This window comes from Equus asinus, chromosome 22 (assembly GCF_041296235.1).
Source record: "Equus asinus isolate D_3611 breed Donkey chromosome 22, EquAss-T2T_v2, whole genome shotgun sequence".
NCBI classification, from domain to species: domain Eukaryota; kingdom Metazoa; phylum Chordata; class Mammalia; order Perissodactyla; family Equidae; genus Equus; species Equus asinus.
The window spans coordinates 13,692,747-13,713,564 of record NC_091811.1 but is presented as its reverse complement, the minus strand read 5'-3'; the positions used below and the strand labels follow the sequence as shown (position 1 = coordinate 13,713,564).

The 20,818-nt window shown below is 35.7% G+C and overlaps 1 protein-coding gene across 16 annotated transcripts in view; it reads left to right on the top strand.

Annotated features, from left to right (window-relative positions):
- ERC1 (ELKS/RAB6-interacting/CAST family member 1) overlaps positions 1–20,818 on the top strand; it is a 526,143-nt gene that overhangs the window by 123,521 nt on the left and 381,804 nt on the right. For 7 of the 16 annotated variants that reach the window (XR_011497048.1, XM_070494772.1, XM_044756378.2 and 4 more), the window contains 3 exons: positions 1,647–1,802; positions 3,063–3,155; positions 6,220–6,387. Coding sequence is in view for 14 of the 16 variants with exons in the window: in XM_070494772.1 (XP_070350873.1) it covers positions 1,647–1,802; positions 3,063–3,155; positions 6,220–6,387 (417 nt within the window). In the remaining 2 variants the exon portion in view is untranslated. The remainder of the gene's footprint in view (positions 1–1,646; positions 1,803–3,062; positions 3,156–6,219; positions 6,388–20,818) is intronic. The other 9 variants (XR_011497049.1, XM_070494777.1, XM_044756381.2 and 6 more) reach the window with 2 other exon arrangements.

The following is a 20,818-nucleotide window of genomic DNA, read 5'->3' as shown; positions in this document are numbered from 1 at the left end:
CATCTATATGTTAGGAGAGAAGATGGATAAGGTTTCTTGGCAGGAGCCTTGCAGGGGCTTTTGTAGAGGTGGAGGTTGTCTATGTGAGGTGCAGAGTGGAGTTCTTAGCTGGAGGATGTTTTGTGTGGAGCACCAGTGTTGCTAGAAATACACTCTCTCTCTCCTTTGGCCATCTTTGATTACCACCCAGGCTGACGTCAGAGCCTTCTTTCATTCACGGTTAGTCAATGCACGTGCCTAGTGTTTTAGTCACTCTTGAGGCACTACATCCTGATATTTCCAGGAAGACTTATAGTAATCTTAAAAGTGAATTTTAGGTAGTACAATAGTAAATCAGATAGTGCAATTGAAGTAGTTTGTTTATTCTTTATGAGCTGGAAGATTGCCTGAGCCCCATTAATTTTAAACAAGTAAATAAAAATCTTGGTTTAGGTTTAGAGTGTGTCTGATTGTATTAATTCAATACATTTAATTTTGAACCAAATGTAAGTTATATTGAATAAATTCGTAAAAGAAAACTTTTGTTGTGATGTTTTTAAAGGTAATGCAATGCAAGACAGAGGAGTACATCCCTTTCCTCTCCCCTGAACCTAAAAATAACTAGTGGTAGTTGTCTCTTGATAAATCCTTTAACTTTTTTCTGTGTGCTCTAAAAATTATGATAGCAAGGAGTCAATCAAGAAATCCTTGAGGTAAAGTGCAAAAGGAAGTCAATCTCAAAATTACTTCCTGAAGGAGTGGTTTCTCTAACATTCCAGATAAAATAAAGCTCTTTACTTATGCTCTTTGAGATCTTTGTTTCTTAGGTGAATAAGCATATGCAACTATAGATATGAAAATATCCATTCTCTGTAGAAGTTTTTCTGTAGTTGATGACATCTAAAGCAGTTTTTCTATAATTGATGACATCTAAAACAGTCTGAGGATAAACTAGATACTGTAAAAAACAAAACCAAGAAATTGACTATAGAAGGATGTTCTGCTGGGAGGTGATATCTGTGGTGGTGATTTACAAGGACAGTGACCTTTCTTTTTAAAATTATTATGAAATATTTTAAATGTATAGAGAAGTATAGAGAATAAGTAAGATTACTAATATGATAAATTGTAACTGTTAATATAATTATCTTTTTGTTTTTGTGCAATAGGATGTTATAAAATCTTTATTATTGTAAATATAGTTACACTTATTATTGTATAAATCTTTGAAGCCCTCTTATTTTTCTCCCCATACCTTTGGGGGCAGAAATAAACCTTTTAGGGGTCACCAAGTAAAATGATAAAATATTATAGCTAGAAAAATTTACTCTTAACATTACAAAATTTCTCCCTAGAAATTTGTGGACTGAGTACAAAGAAACTTTGAGTTTTCCATTGCTTCTACTTTTTTAATTATCTCAACTTTAATTGAAAGGGTGTAGACTGGAAGAAGGGATAGAGGAAAAATCATGTTACAGACATGCATCCTTTTTCTTCCACCCAAATGGCCATACAGGATATATTTTAGAAGCAAGGCATCAGTTGCTAGACAGCAATTTTTCTAGATATTTGTTTATCTTTATTAAATTTAACATCTGTGAGGATCGAGTTGTTCAACTTCTGATTTTTTGTAGTACTTTATTGTCGAAATCATCCTTTGTCCTCAGGATTCAAAAATTTCCTCTATGGAGCGTGGGCTCCGAGACTTGGAAGAGGAAATTCAGATGCTGAAATCGAATGGGGCTTTGAGTACTGAAGAAAGGGAGGAAGAAATGAAGCAAATGGAGGTCTATCGGAGCCATTCGAAATTTATGAAAAATAAGGTAATGGTGTGTGATGCTGTAATTTTTAAATGGAGTTTGAAGAATTGATGCGTAGTCCTACTTCCTTAGTGATGATGCACTTGATAGTGTTTTATCAGACTTCAGGGAAGAATACTTCTAACATAATTCTTTCAAATGGAACTTTCCCAGAATTAAAGTCAGAATTACTAATGTTGTGTAGTTATTTCAAATTTTCACTTAAGAGAAGATAACCTGTATGAGGCTAAGTATGTATCACAGTTTAACATTTTGTATCTGTCAGTACTTCTGAGGTGATTTAGTAGGGTTACATCCAGGTGAGTTTTTCTCACTATATGAGACATCAAGTTCTCTACCTCTTGTGAGGTATTTTAAAAGTCAAAATCCTGAGAGGCTGAACCCAGCCTCCCCACCTTTTTCTCTCCTGAAATGACTTTAATAAAATCCTGTTTTCCCTTCAAATATGGTTCCATAAAGGAAAGCCCTTTGCTCTGTGCCTTGGAGAAGATCCATTTGTATCAGGTGTATTGTTTCCCATGTGCACTTCAGGTGTATGTACAGTAAGATAGGTACCAGTGAGACGTATCAGTCTGTATTTATAAACGAGGTCACAATATTCCTTCCTTAGATCCAGAGTCATTTAGTTTGATTCTAGAGACTATGTAGGCAAATTGGAGGATTCAGTTTATTACAGTTATCAATTTATCAGGTTAGTTTTGGTCTAATTAAAAATCATAATTGTAATTATAAAATATTAGCTAGAAAATAAGTATTCTCCCCAACCCTCATATCCCAATTGCATTAGTTCCTCAGTTTCTCAGAAGTGAAAACTGTAAAGGAATGACAAAGTTTTAACTGCCTCTCTAGTTTCTGGCTTCTTGCCTTGGTACCCATACCTGGCATATAAGTCTGTAGAATATTCCTCTACTATTTTAAGAATCCGTTATCAATGAGTACTGCCAGTTTTGTGTTAATTTTAGAACTTAAAAATTCACATATTCAACTTTCTATTAGTTTGAATTTTTCACTCTAATTTGAGAACAAAATATACTACGATATAGTCTCTGCTCCGATTTGCTGATTAGCACATTCCAGTCCAGTTAAAAAACCCTAAGAAAATAGAGAAACCATCTAGGTTCCTTTGAAAAGGGAATTAGGGGAACAGATTTGATTGTATTGTATAAGTTATTGTTATTTCCAGTTACTGCTCTGGTTCCAAAGCAGATAAGAAGACGACCTAAGTTGGCACATAAGTAAAAAAGAATAACAATGTCGTGACAGGTAGAACAACTGAAGGAGGAACTAAGTTCGAAAGAGGCTCAAGGGGAGGAGCTGAAAAAGAGAGCGGCTGGTCTTCAGGCTGAGGTCTTTGCCGTAAGATTTACTCTTTGTGTGCAGTGATCCCACAGTGGGACCCTGCTAGCTGTGGCTTCTGGGTGGCTTACACTTTCATTCTCTGTGGTTGGCAGCTTTGCCCAATACTAGCACTAACCAGCCTGCTCTGCTCTTTAACCGACTCTTGTTCACCAGTTTGACCCATATGTGACTTTGTGTGCAGTGAGCCCTCATGTGTTCTGGAAGCCCTATACCTGGTTCTTTATTGTTGCTTATGTCATTGTATGGATGGAACTTCAGAGCCTTTTTTTCCTCACCTCCTTTTCTGTTACTAGATACTCATTGATCTGTATGATTGGTAGTCTCTTTTTCTTCTTACATACAAAAATATGCAGATGTTCTAGGTCTGTCACCTAGTGTTTATTCAAATTGGAAATTCTTGAGTAAATGCCTTACCTTCCTATGTAGGCGTGATCTTAAAGTCCCCATTAGGTGATTTTGCAACAAATGTTACTTTCTTTAAAACAGATCTATAGAAAGTGATTAGCTTCTTTAGAATTATCTAGTAAATTAGAATTAGCATGAAACTTATTTAAAGTCTCAATCTAGTTCAGTTTTCTGTCTGAAGAACTTAAAATTCCATTTCAGAATAAAATGGTAAATAATAAAATAGCTAACACTTGAGCACATATTATAAACATTTTATAACCTACTAAGGTAGGTATATTATCAACCCCAATTTATAGCTGAGGAAGTTGGGATAACAGGGTAGTGCTTAGGAAACAGAGCTAGTAAGAGGCAGAGTTTGATTTTTACACAAGCAATCTGGTTCCAGAATCTGTGCTGGTAAGCTCTTCACTCTACTGCCCCTATACTAGGCCGTGCACACATTTGTCACACAGTGTCAGAAAAAACTGCTTCTGAAAATAATTGTGGGATAAGACTGGATTGCAACATTAAAAAGAAAAACACTCGTGCTAATTTGTTGTGTTTGCTATTTATGGACCACTTTATAGTATACATATAAAAGTGAAATATTTTTTCTGAAAGGTTCTAATTTGTTTTATTATAACCATGTATCGTCCAGAGAAATTGATCTAAAATGTCTTTTTTTTCCTCAGCTACTATGATTCATTTCTTTTTGTGTCAAACAACAGGCTAAGCACATTCCGTACATTATTTTATTTAATATCTAAATAGTACAGTGGCACTGGTTTATTTTCTACATATTGCTGATTAGGAAATCAAGGCTTAGAGAGGTAAAGTAATTACTCAAAGACACACTCATCCTCATGTGTGATTGCCTGCAAAGCTTTGTACTCCTAACTTTTAAGGAAAATTTGTGCTTTTAAACTCTGCTTTCCATTTACAATATTTTCTTCTCTTAATCTATATGATCAATACAGCATTATTTGAAGATGATGCAGGTGTTGAGGAAACTGAGATTTTGTATTTATTTTTGATCACATGATTAGAGGTAGCTGGAAATTGGAGTTATCTTTAAGCCATAGTTCTTTAGCTGGGGAAGTGATAACACTTTGAACGAATATTCATTCCTACAACAAATGCATTTTTAGTGCATTCTGTATGTTAGGGGTGGAATAATACTAATGTGTGTTTTTTGTTGGTAAGGGGATGTCATGAAAGAGATGCTACACCATTACAGTACGTGGTAATTCCTGGGTTCATATCTATATTACAGATGAAAATAGCTGCCGTTTACAGTTATCTTCCACTGGTGTTCTTAGTATCCTCTAGTACTTTGCATACAGTAAGCACACGTAAATATTTGTTGAATGAATGAATAACTATATCTGTAAATAGAGATTTCATGCATATGAGAAAAATGCTTGTCTTGCTGAAACAGAAGAGTAAATTAGAAATTTATTTTTAGTGCTCCTTAAAAGTCTAATTTTGATTAAGTAAAATTTATTTTGTAATTTTTCACGGGAAATTGTTCTCAAAAGCTTTGCCTCTTATACCAAAGATTATTACAATTAAAATACTTTAGATAGATTCAATTAAAAAAAAGTGCTTTTCATTTCATCAGTGATACTAATATTATTGGCTTCTTGTCAAATTTATACTTCCAATAATCAGTCTGTCTTTTAGTGCACAGCTCCCTTGCTAAGGAGTAGACATAATGTGAAAGCAGGTCTGACTTCTCTGTTATTTTGGCTTACATTTAGAATAAAAGACTATTTAAAAAGTTCTTAGAAACACAGTAGAGATGTAAAGGAGATGTTTGAAATAAAATGTTTTCTAAGTTAAGATGAGAGAAATTTATGGGAGAATGAATGGTACCTATTGATTTGTAGATTACTCTGTCAGAGTAATTCAGATTCAAATTACACATGTAGATTCCTACAGAATGAAATTTTATGAGTTCTTTGTCAGGGTCTTGTTACTTTTAACAGTTTAGTTGATGTGACATGTTGTAGGTGATGTAACTTTGTAGGTGGAATCTTTTTTTAGGTCAGTACCCCTAACTCATCAAAATTATAGGATTTTTTAAAAGTATGTATTTATAATGCCTTGTAACACCAAAAGTGGTTTTTTTAAGATCAGGATTTTTGTAAACTTTTGTTTGAGAAGGAAAAAAAATGTAATGGAAAAAGAATACAGCAGCAGCAGCTTTTGGATGTAAATTTAGATAGCAATACTAAGAGGTTCCTTTTTTCTCTTTCTGTATTACGTCTGTACTAATCCTGCTGTATGTTCTGAAGAGGACTGACTTAATAAAATGAAAGCCGTTTTATCCGTACAGTGGTGTTCAGATGCTTACTGCTGTCTCGTAGTCATCTAATTGAATTGGGACTTTTCTCTCTCCATTCCTTTTCTAAAGGATTCAGAAAATGTTTAGGAGACACAATAAATGAAAGTTTATTTAGGAAATGTCCCTAGTAGTTGAATAAGCTTTGTTTGTTTTGTGGGGGTGGCGGTGGTAGTCCAAGATTAGGTGATGCAAAAACGTGAATTATGTCTGCTCGTAAAGTTAATGCTGCATTTAGTTTCATATCTCATGACTGAGATCTGTCACAGATACAGATCAGCGATGGTTGTTTCATTTCTTTTTTCCTTACAGCTTTTTCTTTTCTTCTAGATTGGCCAGGTGAAGCAGGAGCTGTCCAGAAAGGACACAGAACTTCTAGCTCTACAGACAAAGCTAGAAACACTCACGAACCAGTTTTCAGACAGCAAGCAACACATTGAAGTGCTGAAGGAGTCCTTGACCGCTAAGGAGCAAAGGGCTGCCATCCTACAGACTGAGGTAACAAGAATTCTGGGGCTTGCAGGGAGGTGATTCCTTGACACCTTTTCATATGTATTATTACCTGTGCTGTGTTTGTTCTGTTCAGGTTTGGGAGATAAGAATAATGTTATGATTAATTCTTTAGCAATGTGATTCAGTTATTGTATTAAAATATAACCATCTTGTTTCTCTTGTTCTTGGACAAAACAAGTTAAATCTGGTGCAGTTTATATATCTTTTTAGTACTTTGGACTTTCACTTAGTCTGTACTTCTAAGTATACTTTAAACTAACATGAAATGAAAAGATAGTTGTAAAAAAGAAATCTAAATAAAACTTTTGTTCTCAGCCATCGTAAATCTTCCAGTCATGAATGGCATTGAGCTTGTTACCCTGTGTTTGGATTATTAAATGTTTTTAATTTTTGATATTATTATTATCATTAGTAGTAGCAGAATGATTAGTAGTAGTAGAATGGTAAGCATACTATGGAATCTAGAAATGTTCTAGATAGATCTCGTTTTGAACTACAGATCATTAGACAATGTATCTTCACATCCTGTTTGAAAAGAAAGTTAGTATTTTGAAAATCTTAGAAGGTTATCCAGTCTGTCAGCCTTTGTTTCAGGTAGGAATACAGTGAATAATTCAGACAGATGAGAATCTGTCATATTTACAATGAGATGGAATTGATGACACTATTTGGATTTACTGTCCTAATGTAAATATTTTTTAAAGATTGCAGTGAAGTAGGGAATTTAGGTGGGAATATGTAAGTAGTTCTGCTTTATCGAAGAAAAGTAAAGCATACAGTATAGATTAGTTTTTTCTTTCCTTTTGAAGAAGCAGATCATGCATAAATAAGGGCATAGTTTCATGGAAAAAGGAATGAGGAGTAAAAAGAATGCATAAAGACATCGTAGATCCAGAAGACTGGAATCTTCAACTGAGGAGGAATGAGAAAATGACCAAAACTATTTCATGTAATATTTTATTTTTGTGCACTTTAGGACTTTGTTGAAATGAGAAATTTGGATGATGTATTTGTAATTTTCCTTACAACTTACAGTTTTTCTATTTTGATCGTGTTTCATTTTATCATGATGTCAGCTCCATTCTACCTCAGAGGGATATTTCAGGTATAGATAAGCCTGTGGCTCTGGAGTCATGGTTACTGAGTTTGAACTTCAGCTTAGCACTTACTACCAGGTACGTGATCCTGGGCATGTTACTTAACTTTATTGTGCCTCACTTTACACATCTATAAGATGAAGAGAATAGGAGTGCCTACCTCATAAGGCTGTTGTTAGGATTAAACTAGTTTATTCACACCTAGTGCAAAGCGCACGTAAGGTCTTCGGTACGTTAGTTTTTGTCATCATTATAGTTGTAATAAAATCAGCTTATATATGTATAAACTGTTAAGAGAACATAGTTGGTTTTCTTTTCATTGATAAATTTTTTTAGAATGTCTGCTCTTTCATATTTTTATTAAGTTAAATTTAGGTTTATTCAAGGAATTGCAAATAAAAAATTATCTGGAAAGTGTTACCTGCAAAGTTATTAATTTATGGCTTTATTAGAGTTTTTCACTTCAGTAACTGGTATGCATGCAGTACTACAAAAAGATCAGAAGAGGGTGCCAGTGTTTTAGAGGTGAGCCTACTTCCAAGTTTGTGCTACTGTGGTAGCTTTGGATGGAGCTGGCAGATGTACGAACCAGAGAACCGGGCAGTTGGTTAATGATAATGCTAATATTTAAAAGCGTGTCACAGTCCAACAAATGATGTTTTCCCCTTGACAATCCGTCCTTCTCTTTATACCCTTCTCAAATAATGTTCTTATTAGCTTGGTCTCACACAGATGGGCTTGTGATTGGTTTCTTGTACCATAGAGAATAAAGCTGTATTTGTGGTCAACCATTTCTTGAATGGTTCTTATATGTATTTTTGGCCATTGTGGGAATAACTGAATTTCAGTGATTGCTGCTGTAAGTTACTAGGACAACTGCTCAAAGATAACTGTCTCATCCTAAAAGATAATAGTATAAAAGCTGACTTCCTTTTGAATTTGAGATGACTCTGTGAGTGTAATATGCCTATTTATTAGCATTTACTTTTTTTTCCTCAAATTATTCTGGTGGACACTTGGCATGGGTCACTTTTTTCCAAAGCAACTTTCTCATTTAGAGCTCATAAAAGTCAGTTTGAGCCAGCTCTCTGAGTCTCACGTTTCTATAATTTGCTCTTAATTGAGCTTGTCTTCCTCTCTGCAGCTGTACTAGACTCTGATCTAACTCTCAGATCACTAAATTAAGCAAATATGAAAAAGAACGTGGGTCAAGAAGTTTTTTTAAATTTTAAAATTGTTTAAGGAAAAAAAGGATATGGAAAAAGATGTGATTTTCTTCCCGTTTGGATTCAGGGAATGCGGCCATCTTGTGTTGGACAGCACGCAATATCTAGTATCTTTGGAGTTGGTCCTATTTTATGAACATCTCTTTTGGTCTGTTGACCTTCACAGAAGTGGCCTGGACTTAGTGACATAGTGGCCAAGAGCATGGGCTTTGGGGTCTGACCTAGGCTTGAAACACAGCTGTCTACATTTATTTATATGACTTTGGATGAGTTATTTTACTTCTTTAATCCTCCATTTCCTCATTTGTAAATGAGGACAATAATAGTACCAACTTCAAAGGTTAGAATAGATGTTTTAATAGGGCTAGCATAGATGTTTATGTAGCCCTCATCTGAACTTGGAGGGAAGTATTAACTATCAATGGGTTAAGGATTCTTTTAAACACTTTACTGTTTAAAAGCACTTTTTCTTTTTAAAGATTGGCACCTGAGCTAATATCTGTTGCCAATCTTCTTTTTTTTGTTTTTTTTTCCTTCTTCTCACCAAAGCCCCCCAGTACATAGTTGTATATTCTAGTTGTAGGTCCTTCTGGTTGTGCTGTGTGGGACCTCATCTCAGCATGGCTTGACAAATGGTGCCAGGTCCATGCCCAAGATCCGAACCAGAGACATCCCAGGCTGCTGAAGCACAGCTCTCGAACTCAACCACTCAGCCACGGGTTGGCCCTTGCAAGCGTTTTTATTTGTTCTCTTTTGTTTTATTTGATCCTCAGAGTAATGGTATGCATTAGGCAAGATAAGTATTGTTGTCTTGCTTTTATAGGTGAAAATTATGTAAAGTGTTTAATTAGTACATTACTTTTAATTGGCACTTGGGGCCAATCTCACTAGTGTCCCAGGGACTTTCAAAATTGGTTACAATATTTAAAGGAATTTTTCTGTTTTTTGCCCGCTTTCTTGTTCCTAAACCTTGATGACATACTGTGGACCTCTCATTGAGTTTACTTTCTGGATGAGTTCTCAATGTGCAGAGCAGAGCTCATTTTATTAATAAATTAAAATATGGAGAACTTACCCCCTCAAAGTAGTACCATTTTTTTCTTACTTGCCCAGGACATGAGTTTTGGAATTCTGTTCATTATAGGTGGACATTATCATCCATGTCTTAGTGACGATTACAGGAAGTGGTTCAGGGAATTGGTAGTACAAAGTTAAGAACTGCCCTAGCTCCAAGACTTTCAGGTACTGGAGCTTAGATGCTGTTGCTTGACATGCACCTTCTGCTTGTAATCCCACCCAGTGCCCCAGTATTCTGTTCTCTTTAAGCTAGAGTTCTGACTTCCTCAGCATACTTAGAGTTAATAATACATTCTTAGAGCTAGAGTGCATTTGGATCATGTAGCCTTTCCATAATTTAAAAAGCATATATGATAATATCTAATGTTGAATGCTTTTTATATACTATGTAGGTTGCATATACTTTCATTCGTTTTCTCTGTTAATCCTCACAATAAACTTCTAAGAAATAAAAAATTGTTCTAACATTTTATACATGGGCATACTGAAATTTAGAGAGATTGAGGTTGCATGACTTATTGCCTGATTACCTGGGATTCAGAACTTGATCAATTAAAACTCCAAAACTTATGTTCTTGATCATAATGCTGTAATGCCTCCCTGTGAGGAATCTGAGGTGCAGACAGAGTAAGTGGCATGCTGAAGGCCTATGCGACTGCTTGGTATTAGTTTTGAGACTAGAACCTGTCTTTTCTGACTCTGCTGATTATGGAATGCTGTAGAGACCCTGACTCTTGTTCGATTGGTAGGTTGAGGACTAGCTACAAAGAAAGGTGGGGAGAAAAGGAATCAATTCATGTTAGCAGAGATGAGAAAAGGATATAGCCTAGAATTTAGGATAATGGAGATACATAGCTTTAGAAAAAGAGAGACATGCTTTCATCACATGAGATTATGAAAGAAGAAAAAGATTTATTGATTGATTCCTTCATTCATTCTAGCAGTTATTTGCAGATACCTGCTAAGGACTCTTCTGCCCACTGGGGATACAGTGGTGAATAAAACAGAAAGGCTGATGATCTCTCTCCCATACCAAACTGTGGAGATAACACAGAAGTGAGGGAAGTTGAAGAAATTTGCATAAAAATTATATAATAGGAAATGGTTGAGGGGTAAGTGTGTGTATGTGTATGAAACAGCTGCTCAGAGTAAAAGAGCACTGGGTGCCGTGGAATGATATGGGATATTTTTCAGGTGCTTCTTCTGTCTCAGGTTGTTCTTGGTATATCATTGCCCCATCAGCACTGTGAACTGTGAACAGTGCGTAGCCCTGTGAGTTATGGGTTAGTGGAGGGGGCGGGTGCTGCAGGGTAACGTTGGTGTGCTATTCAAGCCAACTTGTGAAGGCAGACTGACCAGCTTCTGAATGCCCTCTCCTCTCTCCACATCCTCTCTATCCCTTAGGTAGAAGATAGCTTTAGAAAAAGAGCTTTGGAAGAGCAGAGGTTCAGGTTATTAATTACTCCAGAGGCTCTCTGATCTGAGGGGCTTGCTTCCTGCCACTGTTAGTTCCCCCATTCCAAATGGTGAGTTGGCACTGCCCACAGTGATGGTGGGACAGTGTCTTGTTTGTGGAGATGTAGATAATGATAAGCTTAAGAAATTGACAGGAAAATATAAGTGTAAGTATGTCTGTTAATACTCCAGGAGAATAAAAATGGAATGTAGAAGTCTTAGACCATCAGTATAAAACTCAGTTTATCCAGTGAAGAATGGAACAGATGGCGGGGAAAAAAAGCCCAAGATGGTATATAGACAGCATGAAAAAAGTTGGCTGAAATAAATATGAATAATGGGAAAGGCAATAAATGCAAATGAGTTAAGTTTAGATCAAAATACAAATCTCAGTTGGGCTAAAAAGTAGGATACTGATAAATATTTTCACAAGAGTTAAACATAAGACAAAAAGAAACAGCAAAATTAAAAGTAAAAGGATAGAAAAAATTTAAAGATAAAAGGTATATCAGGAAGATATGACCCCCCTAAATTTGTTTTAACATTAAATTATCTTTTAAGGCAAAGAAATTGTAAAACACACAGAGCAATGTTATATACTGATAAAAGGAACAATAGATCAGGAAAACAGAATGATTATGAACATTTATACATCTAACAATATGCTTTTAAGTGTTTAAAACAACAATGGGGAGAAATAGACAAATTATCAACTGCAGTTGGTTATTTGAACATAGTCCTTTCAGAATTTGATGAAACAAAGGTAAACAACAATTTAGAAGATTTTGATAATATTTGTAAGCTCAAACTAATAGGTATGTATATAGAATCTTGCACTAACAAATAGAGAATAAGCAGTATTTTCAAGAACTGAGTGAACACTCATAAAAACCAACCCAAGTACTAGGTCACAGAGGAAACTTCAAAATTCCCAAGAGTCAAAGTCACATGGACTGTGTTCTCTGACACCTAATGCAGCAAAATTAGAAATCAGTAATAAAGAATTGCACCAAAACCAAAATAAGCTTGGAATCTGAAAATGTCCTGTTGAATGACACCTGGGTTAAAGTCGAAATAAAAAATTTTAGAAGTGAGTGACAGTGAAACACTATATGTCAAAATGTATGGAATTCTATATTCCATACATTTACTATTTTCTAGTAAAAAGAAAAATCTATGCGATATAACTAAAGTAGTATTTAGATGGAAATGTCTAGTTTTTAACATATTAGAAAACAAGAAATCATGAAAGCACATAAGGTAAGCATTCAAATCAGGAAACCAGGAAAAAAGCAACAGAATTAAATCCAAAAGAACAATGAGATGGAGAGTAATAGATGTTAAATTAGAAATCAATGGAGTATAGGATAAAACCAAACCAAACCAAGAGTTAGTTATTTGAAAAAGGTTAATCAGATAGGAAGATATTTTACAAAATAATAATGGAAAAGTAACTAGTATCACACAGTTTAAAAACAATACAGTTATAAACAGTAATATTCTAATAAACTTGAAAAGCTAGAAGAAAGAAATACGTATATGGAAAATATGACAAAGTAGGTTAAGGGAGAATAGAAAACACGAGCAACATGAGATCAATCGTTATAGATTTAAAAATAAACCTCAATCCTATCTCCCTCCCAAATCCTAAGGCCCAGATGGCTTTCCAGTAGAGTTCTGTCAACATCCAAAAATACATAATCATTTTTGTATTCAAGTTGTTCCAAAAAGTAGAAAAAGCAAAAAAGCCCAAGACTCTACAAAAGAATATGAGGAAAAACAAATTGAGCGATATACTATATCAATAGATGGTGTGGGCTGGCCCGGTGGCACAGTGGTTAAGTTCACATGTTCTGTTTCGGCGGCCCGGGGTTTGCCAGTTCGGATCCTGGGTGCGGACATGGTACTGCTTAGCAAGCCATGCTGTGGTAGGCATCCCACATATAAAGTAGAGGAAGATGGGCATGGATGTTAGCTCAGGGCCAGTCTTCCTCAGCAAAAAGAGGAGGATTGGCAGCAGTTAGCTTAGGGCTAATCTTGCTCAAAAAAAAAAAAAAAGCAATTATAAAGAAAAAATAGATATAATTTAATACTGTAGGGACATCAATTCTCCCTAGGTTAGTATAATTTTTTTTTGCAGCTCCAATGAAAATAACCAGCAGTATTTCTTTGGGAACTCATTTGATTTTAAACTTTTCATGAATGAGTCACAAAAAGATATATGAATTTACTTATATGAGATACCTTGAGAAGTCAACTTCATAGAGATAGAAGTAAAATTGTGGTTGCTCTGGGCTGGGGAAGGGCAGAGGGAGAGTTGTTTAAGGGGTACAGAGTTTTAGTTTGGCAAGATGAAAAGAGTTCTGGAGAATGGTTGTACAACAGCGTGAATGTACTGAACTCAATTGAACTGTACGCTTAAAATGGTTAAGATGGCAAATTTTATGTGTATTTTACCATAGTTAAAAATTTTAAAAAATTTTATGGACAAATAAAGCTATTCTAACATTAAAGTGAGGAAAAAGAAAAGATGAGAGACTTGCCCTGTTAGGTCTGAGACAGAGCCGTAAACCAAACCAAATCATACAACCCAGAACAGTGTAGTACCAGCTCAGGAAAGGGCAGCTAGACCACTGAGAAACAATAGAGAAGTTGAAATCAGAGACATTTATATGGAGGGGGTATCATAAACTAGTGTGAATTAAGCAATTGTTAGAAAATGGACATACTATATGAAGAAGAAAGTTGGCCACCTATGTCATGTCAGATAAAACAGTGAATTCCACACTGATTAAGGACCTCAGTGTGAAAGAGAAAACTGTAAAGCTAATCAACAAAAATGTTAACATTTTAGGTAGGATATCTTAAATGACTCCATCAAATTTAAATATTTCTGTTCAAGAAAGAACACCATTGACAAAGTTAACAAATGGGTCACTGATTGGGAGAAGATATTTTCACTGCCTCCCAAAATATTAAGGATTGAGGTGTAGAATAAAACAAGATGCTTGCAAATCATAAGGAAAAGATCAAGACTATAGGGAGAGACAAAAGGATTTGAATAGGCAGTTAACAGACAAGGAAACCTAAGTGATTAACAAATACAGCTTGAGATCCTCAATCTGACTAGTAAAGGGAGAAATCCAAATTTCAAAGACAATGAAACATGACATTCCATTCATTAAATTGACAAAAATTAGAAAATGAAATAATATTCAGTGCTTGTAAGGATTTGGGCTAACAGGAACATAGGCAGTATAGTTGGTCTCCGTAATGCCACTCTTGGATATATTCCCCAGAGAAAATTTCCCACTGGTCCCCAAGAGGACATGTATAAGGATGTTCACTTTAGAACAGGGATTTGAAGACAGCCAAAGGGTTTGTTACCAGGGGAGTTGGATAAGTAAAACACAGTGGATGTGTACCATGGAATACCATGTAAAAGTCAACAGCAATGATCTAGATAGAATTATTCATAGAACCATGGATATATATTTTTTAAAAGAAACAGAATGAGGGATATAGCATTCATATAAATTGAAAACACATCTGTATGTGAACAGAAGCCTCTGTATTTCTAAGATGTGTGCATATTTAAGAACATATTAAACACATTAAAATGTCTGCGTATTAAAGGGGAATGGATATTGGATACATTCGAAGACCCCCAGTGGACGCCTGAGACCGCTGCTAGAACCAGACTTTGTACAGTTATGCACCGCACGACAACTGTTCAGTCAGTGATGGACTGCATATATGACCACGGTCCCATAAGATTAGTACTATATAGCCTTGGTGTGTAGTAGGCTATACCACCTAGGTTTGTGTAAGTGCACTCTATGATGTTCACACAAGGACAAAATCACTTAGTGACACATTTCTTAGAATGTATCCCTATTGTTAAGCAATGCATGGCTGTATATATACCATGTTTTTTCCTATACATACATACCTATGATAAAGTTTAACTTATAAATTAGGTACAATAAAAGATTAAAAACACTAATTAAGAATAAAATAGAACAATTATGACAATATATTGTAATAAAAGTTATTGTAGATCTTAGTAACTTCATACGATTTTTTTCTTTCCTTATTAGGTCAAGAACTTTCACCTTTTCACTTAAAGGAAGCACTTTATAGCTTCTCTTTGGCATGTCTGAATTGCCTGCATCACTACTCTTGCGCTTGTCAGCCATTATTAAGTAAAATAAGTGTTACTTGAACACAAGCACTGCAATACCATGACAGTTGATCTGATAACAGAGAAAGCTGTTAAGTGACTGTTGGGCTGGTAGTTGGACAAAGGGATGATTTACTTCCTGGGTGGGATGACATGAGATTTCATTAACACTGCTCAGGATGGTGCACAATTTAAAACTTATGAATTGTTTATTTCTGGAATTTTCCATTTAATATTTTTGGGCTGTGATTAACTGCAGGTAACTTAAACTGCAGAAGGCAAAACCACAGATAAGGGGGGACTACTATAAAATAAAACAACAGTAGAACTCTGCATGGATCAGTGATAGTTTTAAGTGAATGGAGGAATCAGAGAAATTTAGTTCTTTAGTTCTTCTCTGAGTTTATACTTTTTGTGCCTCAATTTCCTCATCTGTGAGAAGAATAATAGCATTATCTCATAGACTGTTATGAGAATTAAATGAGTTATATGTACAGAGAGCACTCAGTAAATATTAACTATTATTATTATTAAATACGTGAAGAAAGGATTTAAAACATGAACAAAGAGCAAAACACTAAATAGTACCAGGCAGGTTATAAAAGAACAATACAGGGTTTTAGACATGAAACATATAACAACTAAAATGAAAAACTCAATATGTTAAACTGCAGATTAGAGAGAACTGCAGGGACAATTAGTGAATTGGAAGATAGATCTAATGAGATACTATCCAGAGAGCAATAGGACAGATAAAAAGATAGAAATTACTAAAGAGAAGTCTGTGGAAATAGAAGTCTATGGGAGTTTCAAAAGGAGAGGATAGAGGAAATTGGTGGCTATTTTAAAAGAGAGAATTGCTGAGCAGTTTTATGACTTGTTGATAGTAATGGACCTTCAGTTCAGGAGCAAATAATTCTTGAGCAGGAAAATATCCACACCTAAATACATCATAACAAAACCATAGATAAACTGATCTTAAAAGCTGCCAGAGAGAAAAGACAGTTAACCGACAAAGGACTGACAATTAGGCCAGCAGCAGACTTTTAAACAGCAGCAACAAGAGTGAGAATATAGTAGAGTAAAATCTTCAAAGTTCAGTGAAAGACGTTGGCAGTTCATAATCCTATACCTAGCTAAACTCTCATTCATCAGTGGAGGTAGAATAAAGATATTTTTTCAGACTAACACAAACTGAGAGAGTTTACTACTCATGGATCCACAGAGAAAGATCGACTAAAGAGAAAAATTGTATCTTGGAGGAAGGAGTGAGATGCAAGAAAGAATAGTAGAAAAAGGACGTTAATATGACAAGTAGGAAAAAATAATCAAATACCAATATAAGAGTCTGGCACAGGCCTAACAACAATAGTGCTGTTAAAACAAAAACTCCAAAATCAATTGAAGTTTATCCAATAAAATGAAGACATTTGGAGAAAGATCATAAAAGGAAGAGCTTATTGGTTGCTTCTACTTGTTAGAATAATGTTGCTAGATGATAGAGCAGCCTAAATTCTGCCTCCAGATTGTTTTGTCTTCCCCATCAAGATGAACATCAAAGGACTGAGAAGGGTAGGGTGTATATTTCAACAGCGGAAACATGAAAATGAAGCCCATGCTGTGTGAAAAGAGAAACTATAAGAAAGCATGCAAGAGATCTGCAACCTTGCTGCTCACGGTGAGGTTCAAAGAGCAGCAACGTAGGCTCACCTAAGAGCTTGTTAGAAACACAAAATCTTGAGCCCTACTTCAGACCTCCTGAATCACAGTTTGCATTTTAACAATTTCTTCAGTTTGAGAAGTGCTATAAAATTTTTTGTCTTTGGTTGAGACAGTTTAAATCCCATGTGCAAATAAAAATCACTGATGTGTTACTGATCGTCGTGGAGGAATCAGGAAGATACAAGAGGTTTCTGAGCTTGGCTTTGAGTAAGTGTCATTTATTAATTTTGTGTGTGTGAGGAAGACTGGCCCTGAGCTAACATCTCTTGCCAATCTTCCTCTTTTTGCCTGAGGAATATTTCTGCTGAGCTAACAACTGTGCCAATCTTCTATTTTATGTGGGATGCCACCAAAGTGTGGCTTGATGAGTGATGCTAGGTCCATGCCCAGGATCCGAACCTGTGACCCTGGGCCGCTTAAGCAGAGTGCACGAACTTAACCACTACGCCACTGGGCCAGCCCCTGAGCAAGTGTCATTTTGATTTTCAAAGCAGGGAAGAAAGAGGATTGCCAAATCTATGCAAAACCTGATCTTTTTCCTAAGGTGCAGTTTTAGAATGGAATGTTGGAGGACCTTGAAGTAGAAGTGTGATCACTAAAAGTCAGCATTAAAACTGGATCATCTCAGGCTCATTTTATATTCTTTGGTAGGATTTCTAGTCTGGAAGATCAGGAATATATGGGAGATATAGTAGATCTATGCATCTTCAAGGCGTTGGCAAGGCAATGTAAATAAGATGGAGAAATGTAAGCGGATAAGCTGATAATTAGGTTTCTTCGTGGCTGTCAATTGACTTTTCCCAAAAGATGGTATTTAATGATGTATGTTAACCTACATCTAACTTTCTGGTAGTATCTTGTATCTCTAACCTTGACTCTTGTTAAATATTTTTTATTAATGAATTGGATGGGAAAAAATATGGGGTAGGGGTGGGTAACATGCATGTTAGATTAGAAATTCAGCATTCCAAAAGAACTTTAAAACAAAATAATGGGCTAAATCAAGCAGGATAAAATTTAATAGGATGACTGTAAAAATCTTTATTTTTCTATCCTTCCAAAAAAAAACCAAAAAAGCAAAACAAAACAGTCTACTTTAAGTGATCCTTCAATATCTGTAAAGCGGCTGCCAAACTCACTTTGCCAAGAAAACCTTACAAAAAACCAAAAACTTTATGCATTCTTAGGTTGTTTTAGAAGTGTCTAGAAATAAGGATGACATCTAAAATACTGAGTTCTGGATACAGTGATTTAAGGGACATCGGCACATTTAGGCATGTTTAGACGCAGAGTCTGAAACCGTGGAATATCAAGGAACAGCTGAGTGATAGCTTGGAAAAGAAGTGGTCTTGGGAGTACATGGTCTTCAGCTTGTATCTGAATGGCTGTTATGGAAGAGAGTCTGGCCTAAGAGGTCGAACTTGGGCCAAGGATAAAACTATAGAAAAACACGATTTTTTTTACTTCAAAGTAAGAGAGAGCTTTTTACTATACTTGTTAAAAGCAGAGTGTGGGCAGCTTCTAGAGAGGAACTTTGCACCTGTTTTTTATTGGCGGTGTTCAAATAAATACTAGAGATTCCTGTGTAAAAGGGATATTGTATAAAGTGATTCAGACTTTATGTGAGATTGAAACAAGTGACCGTTAAGATTTCTTCAAATGTGGAAATTCTCTCTTTGTGATTCCAAGGGTTTTCACATAGAGAGAGCTGTAAGGCTTAGTTGATCTTAGTTCTGATAGTAGAATGAGGAAGTGTTACAGATGTATTGGCTTAGAGGGGTCAAGGAGAAGAACTAGTTTGACTGACTGTCTTGCTTTATGGGATTTGCAGAGACCAAGAGTATTAACATTTCTATTAGGGCTGCATACCTGAATACAGCTTATTACAATATACTTTATGTAACTATTATTGTGTCTTCTTTTTCTGTTATGAATTTTCAAGGGAAAATAGGTGGAGATGATATTGACATTGGTTTTTTAGATTTATATTTGCAGTCTTTATTTTTATTTTTAGTACACAAAGTACAAATAAACTGTGTACTGTGGAATGGTGCATCTCTACCCCTGGCCTTTTCGATGTTTCTCTGAGTTCTTCAGCTTTTTGTCTGGTATGACACGTCAGAGCTCCATGCAGTTTGTTGCCTCAAAGCCTTTTAAAAAGATTTACTTGTGTACATTGTGAGTCCCATGGCCCAGTGCCCTTCATTCGGCCTCCTTTCCAGATGGGAACAATGGGAAATGTGGTGATAGGAAATTATACATAGTGATCTTGGGCAAGTCACTTAGTTTGGGCTTTGATTTCCTCACCTTAAAATTAGGAATTTAGATGATTTAATTTTAAAAAAATTTATGAAATACTGCCAAATACAGGAAAAATGCAGAAAATAATATAATAGACACGACTCATTTAATTTACATTAATGTTTGACCATATTAGGTGATCTTTAAAGATCCTTTAAAAGAAAAGGTTCTAGGGGCTGGCGCCATGGTGTACTGGTTAAGTTCACACGCTCTGCTTCGGAGGCATGGAGTTTGCAGGTTTGGATCCCTGGCGCAGATCTAGCACCACTTGTCAAGCCTTGCTATGGCAGCATCCCACATAAAAAAATAGAGGAAGGTTGGCACAGATGTACCTCAGCGGCAGTCTTCCTCAAGCAAAAAGAGGAAGAATGGCAACAGATATTAGCTCAGGGCCAATCTTCCTCACACACACACACACACACACACACACACACACACGGTTCTAAAAAAAGGTCTCATTCTAAACTAAATATTCAATGGAAGATCTGGTTTAAGTAGAAAATTTTGTTAGAATCTCAGGTTTTTATAACCGATTGGGGCTAGGAATAAAGATTTGGAAGCTGTCATTATGGAGGTGGTGGTTAAAGCCTTAGGATTGAATTGTTTTTTTCCAAAGGAAGTTGTATGAAGTGAAATGTGAAGAAGCGGAAAAGACAGGATGCAGTGAAGAAAACTGAAAAGGTGTGGTCCAAGAATTAGAAAGGGGATGAGTCATATTGATAAAGCCAAGAGAGAAATTATAGGAAACAAGCTACTGTTTCCATGCAATTATTACTGCTAATGTGCATTTAGATAGATTTATTTATTGAGATAAAACAAAAGAAGGTTAAGATAGGTTGAGATAATAGTTTTGTGATCAGAAGTGAGAAGCCAAAACAGCAAGGTTGCCATTTTTCTGTTCCTGTCCGTCGATAGAGAAATCCTTTTAGAGAAAAACCTTCTGTTTTTGTTGAAGTTGGCATAACTTACCTGCCTCAGGCCTTTATGCGTGGCAAGGTGGGTGGACTCTGTTCCTCCAGCTCAGTTGATATAAATAAACAAGGTCTTATTCCTTCTGCCAGGAATGGTGTTCGGGTGATGACTGTGTGTCCTGCCAGTCTCTGAGGCGCTTTCCTGAGTGTTTTTTGTGGTTTGCACAATATGGACCTCACGCAAAATTATGCTATGATTTTACTTCACTCCAAACCAAAAGATCAGTTAGAATTCGGAGCAGTTAATCTAGGAGTGACAAAGTGGGTTTTGTGGTTGTTTTCATCTTAGATGTCCAGACCAGCACATTTAAATTCTGCGTTGCACGAAAAAACAGACCAAGTAAAAGTGTACACAGGTGATTTGAGTTAAATACTTAGTAAAGA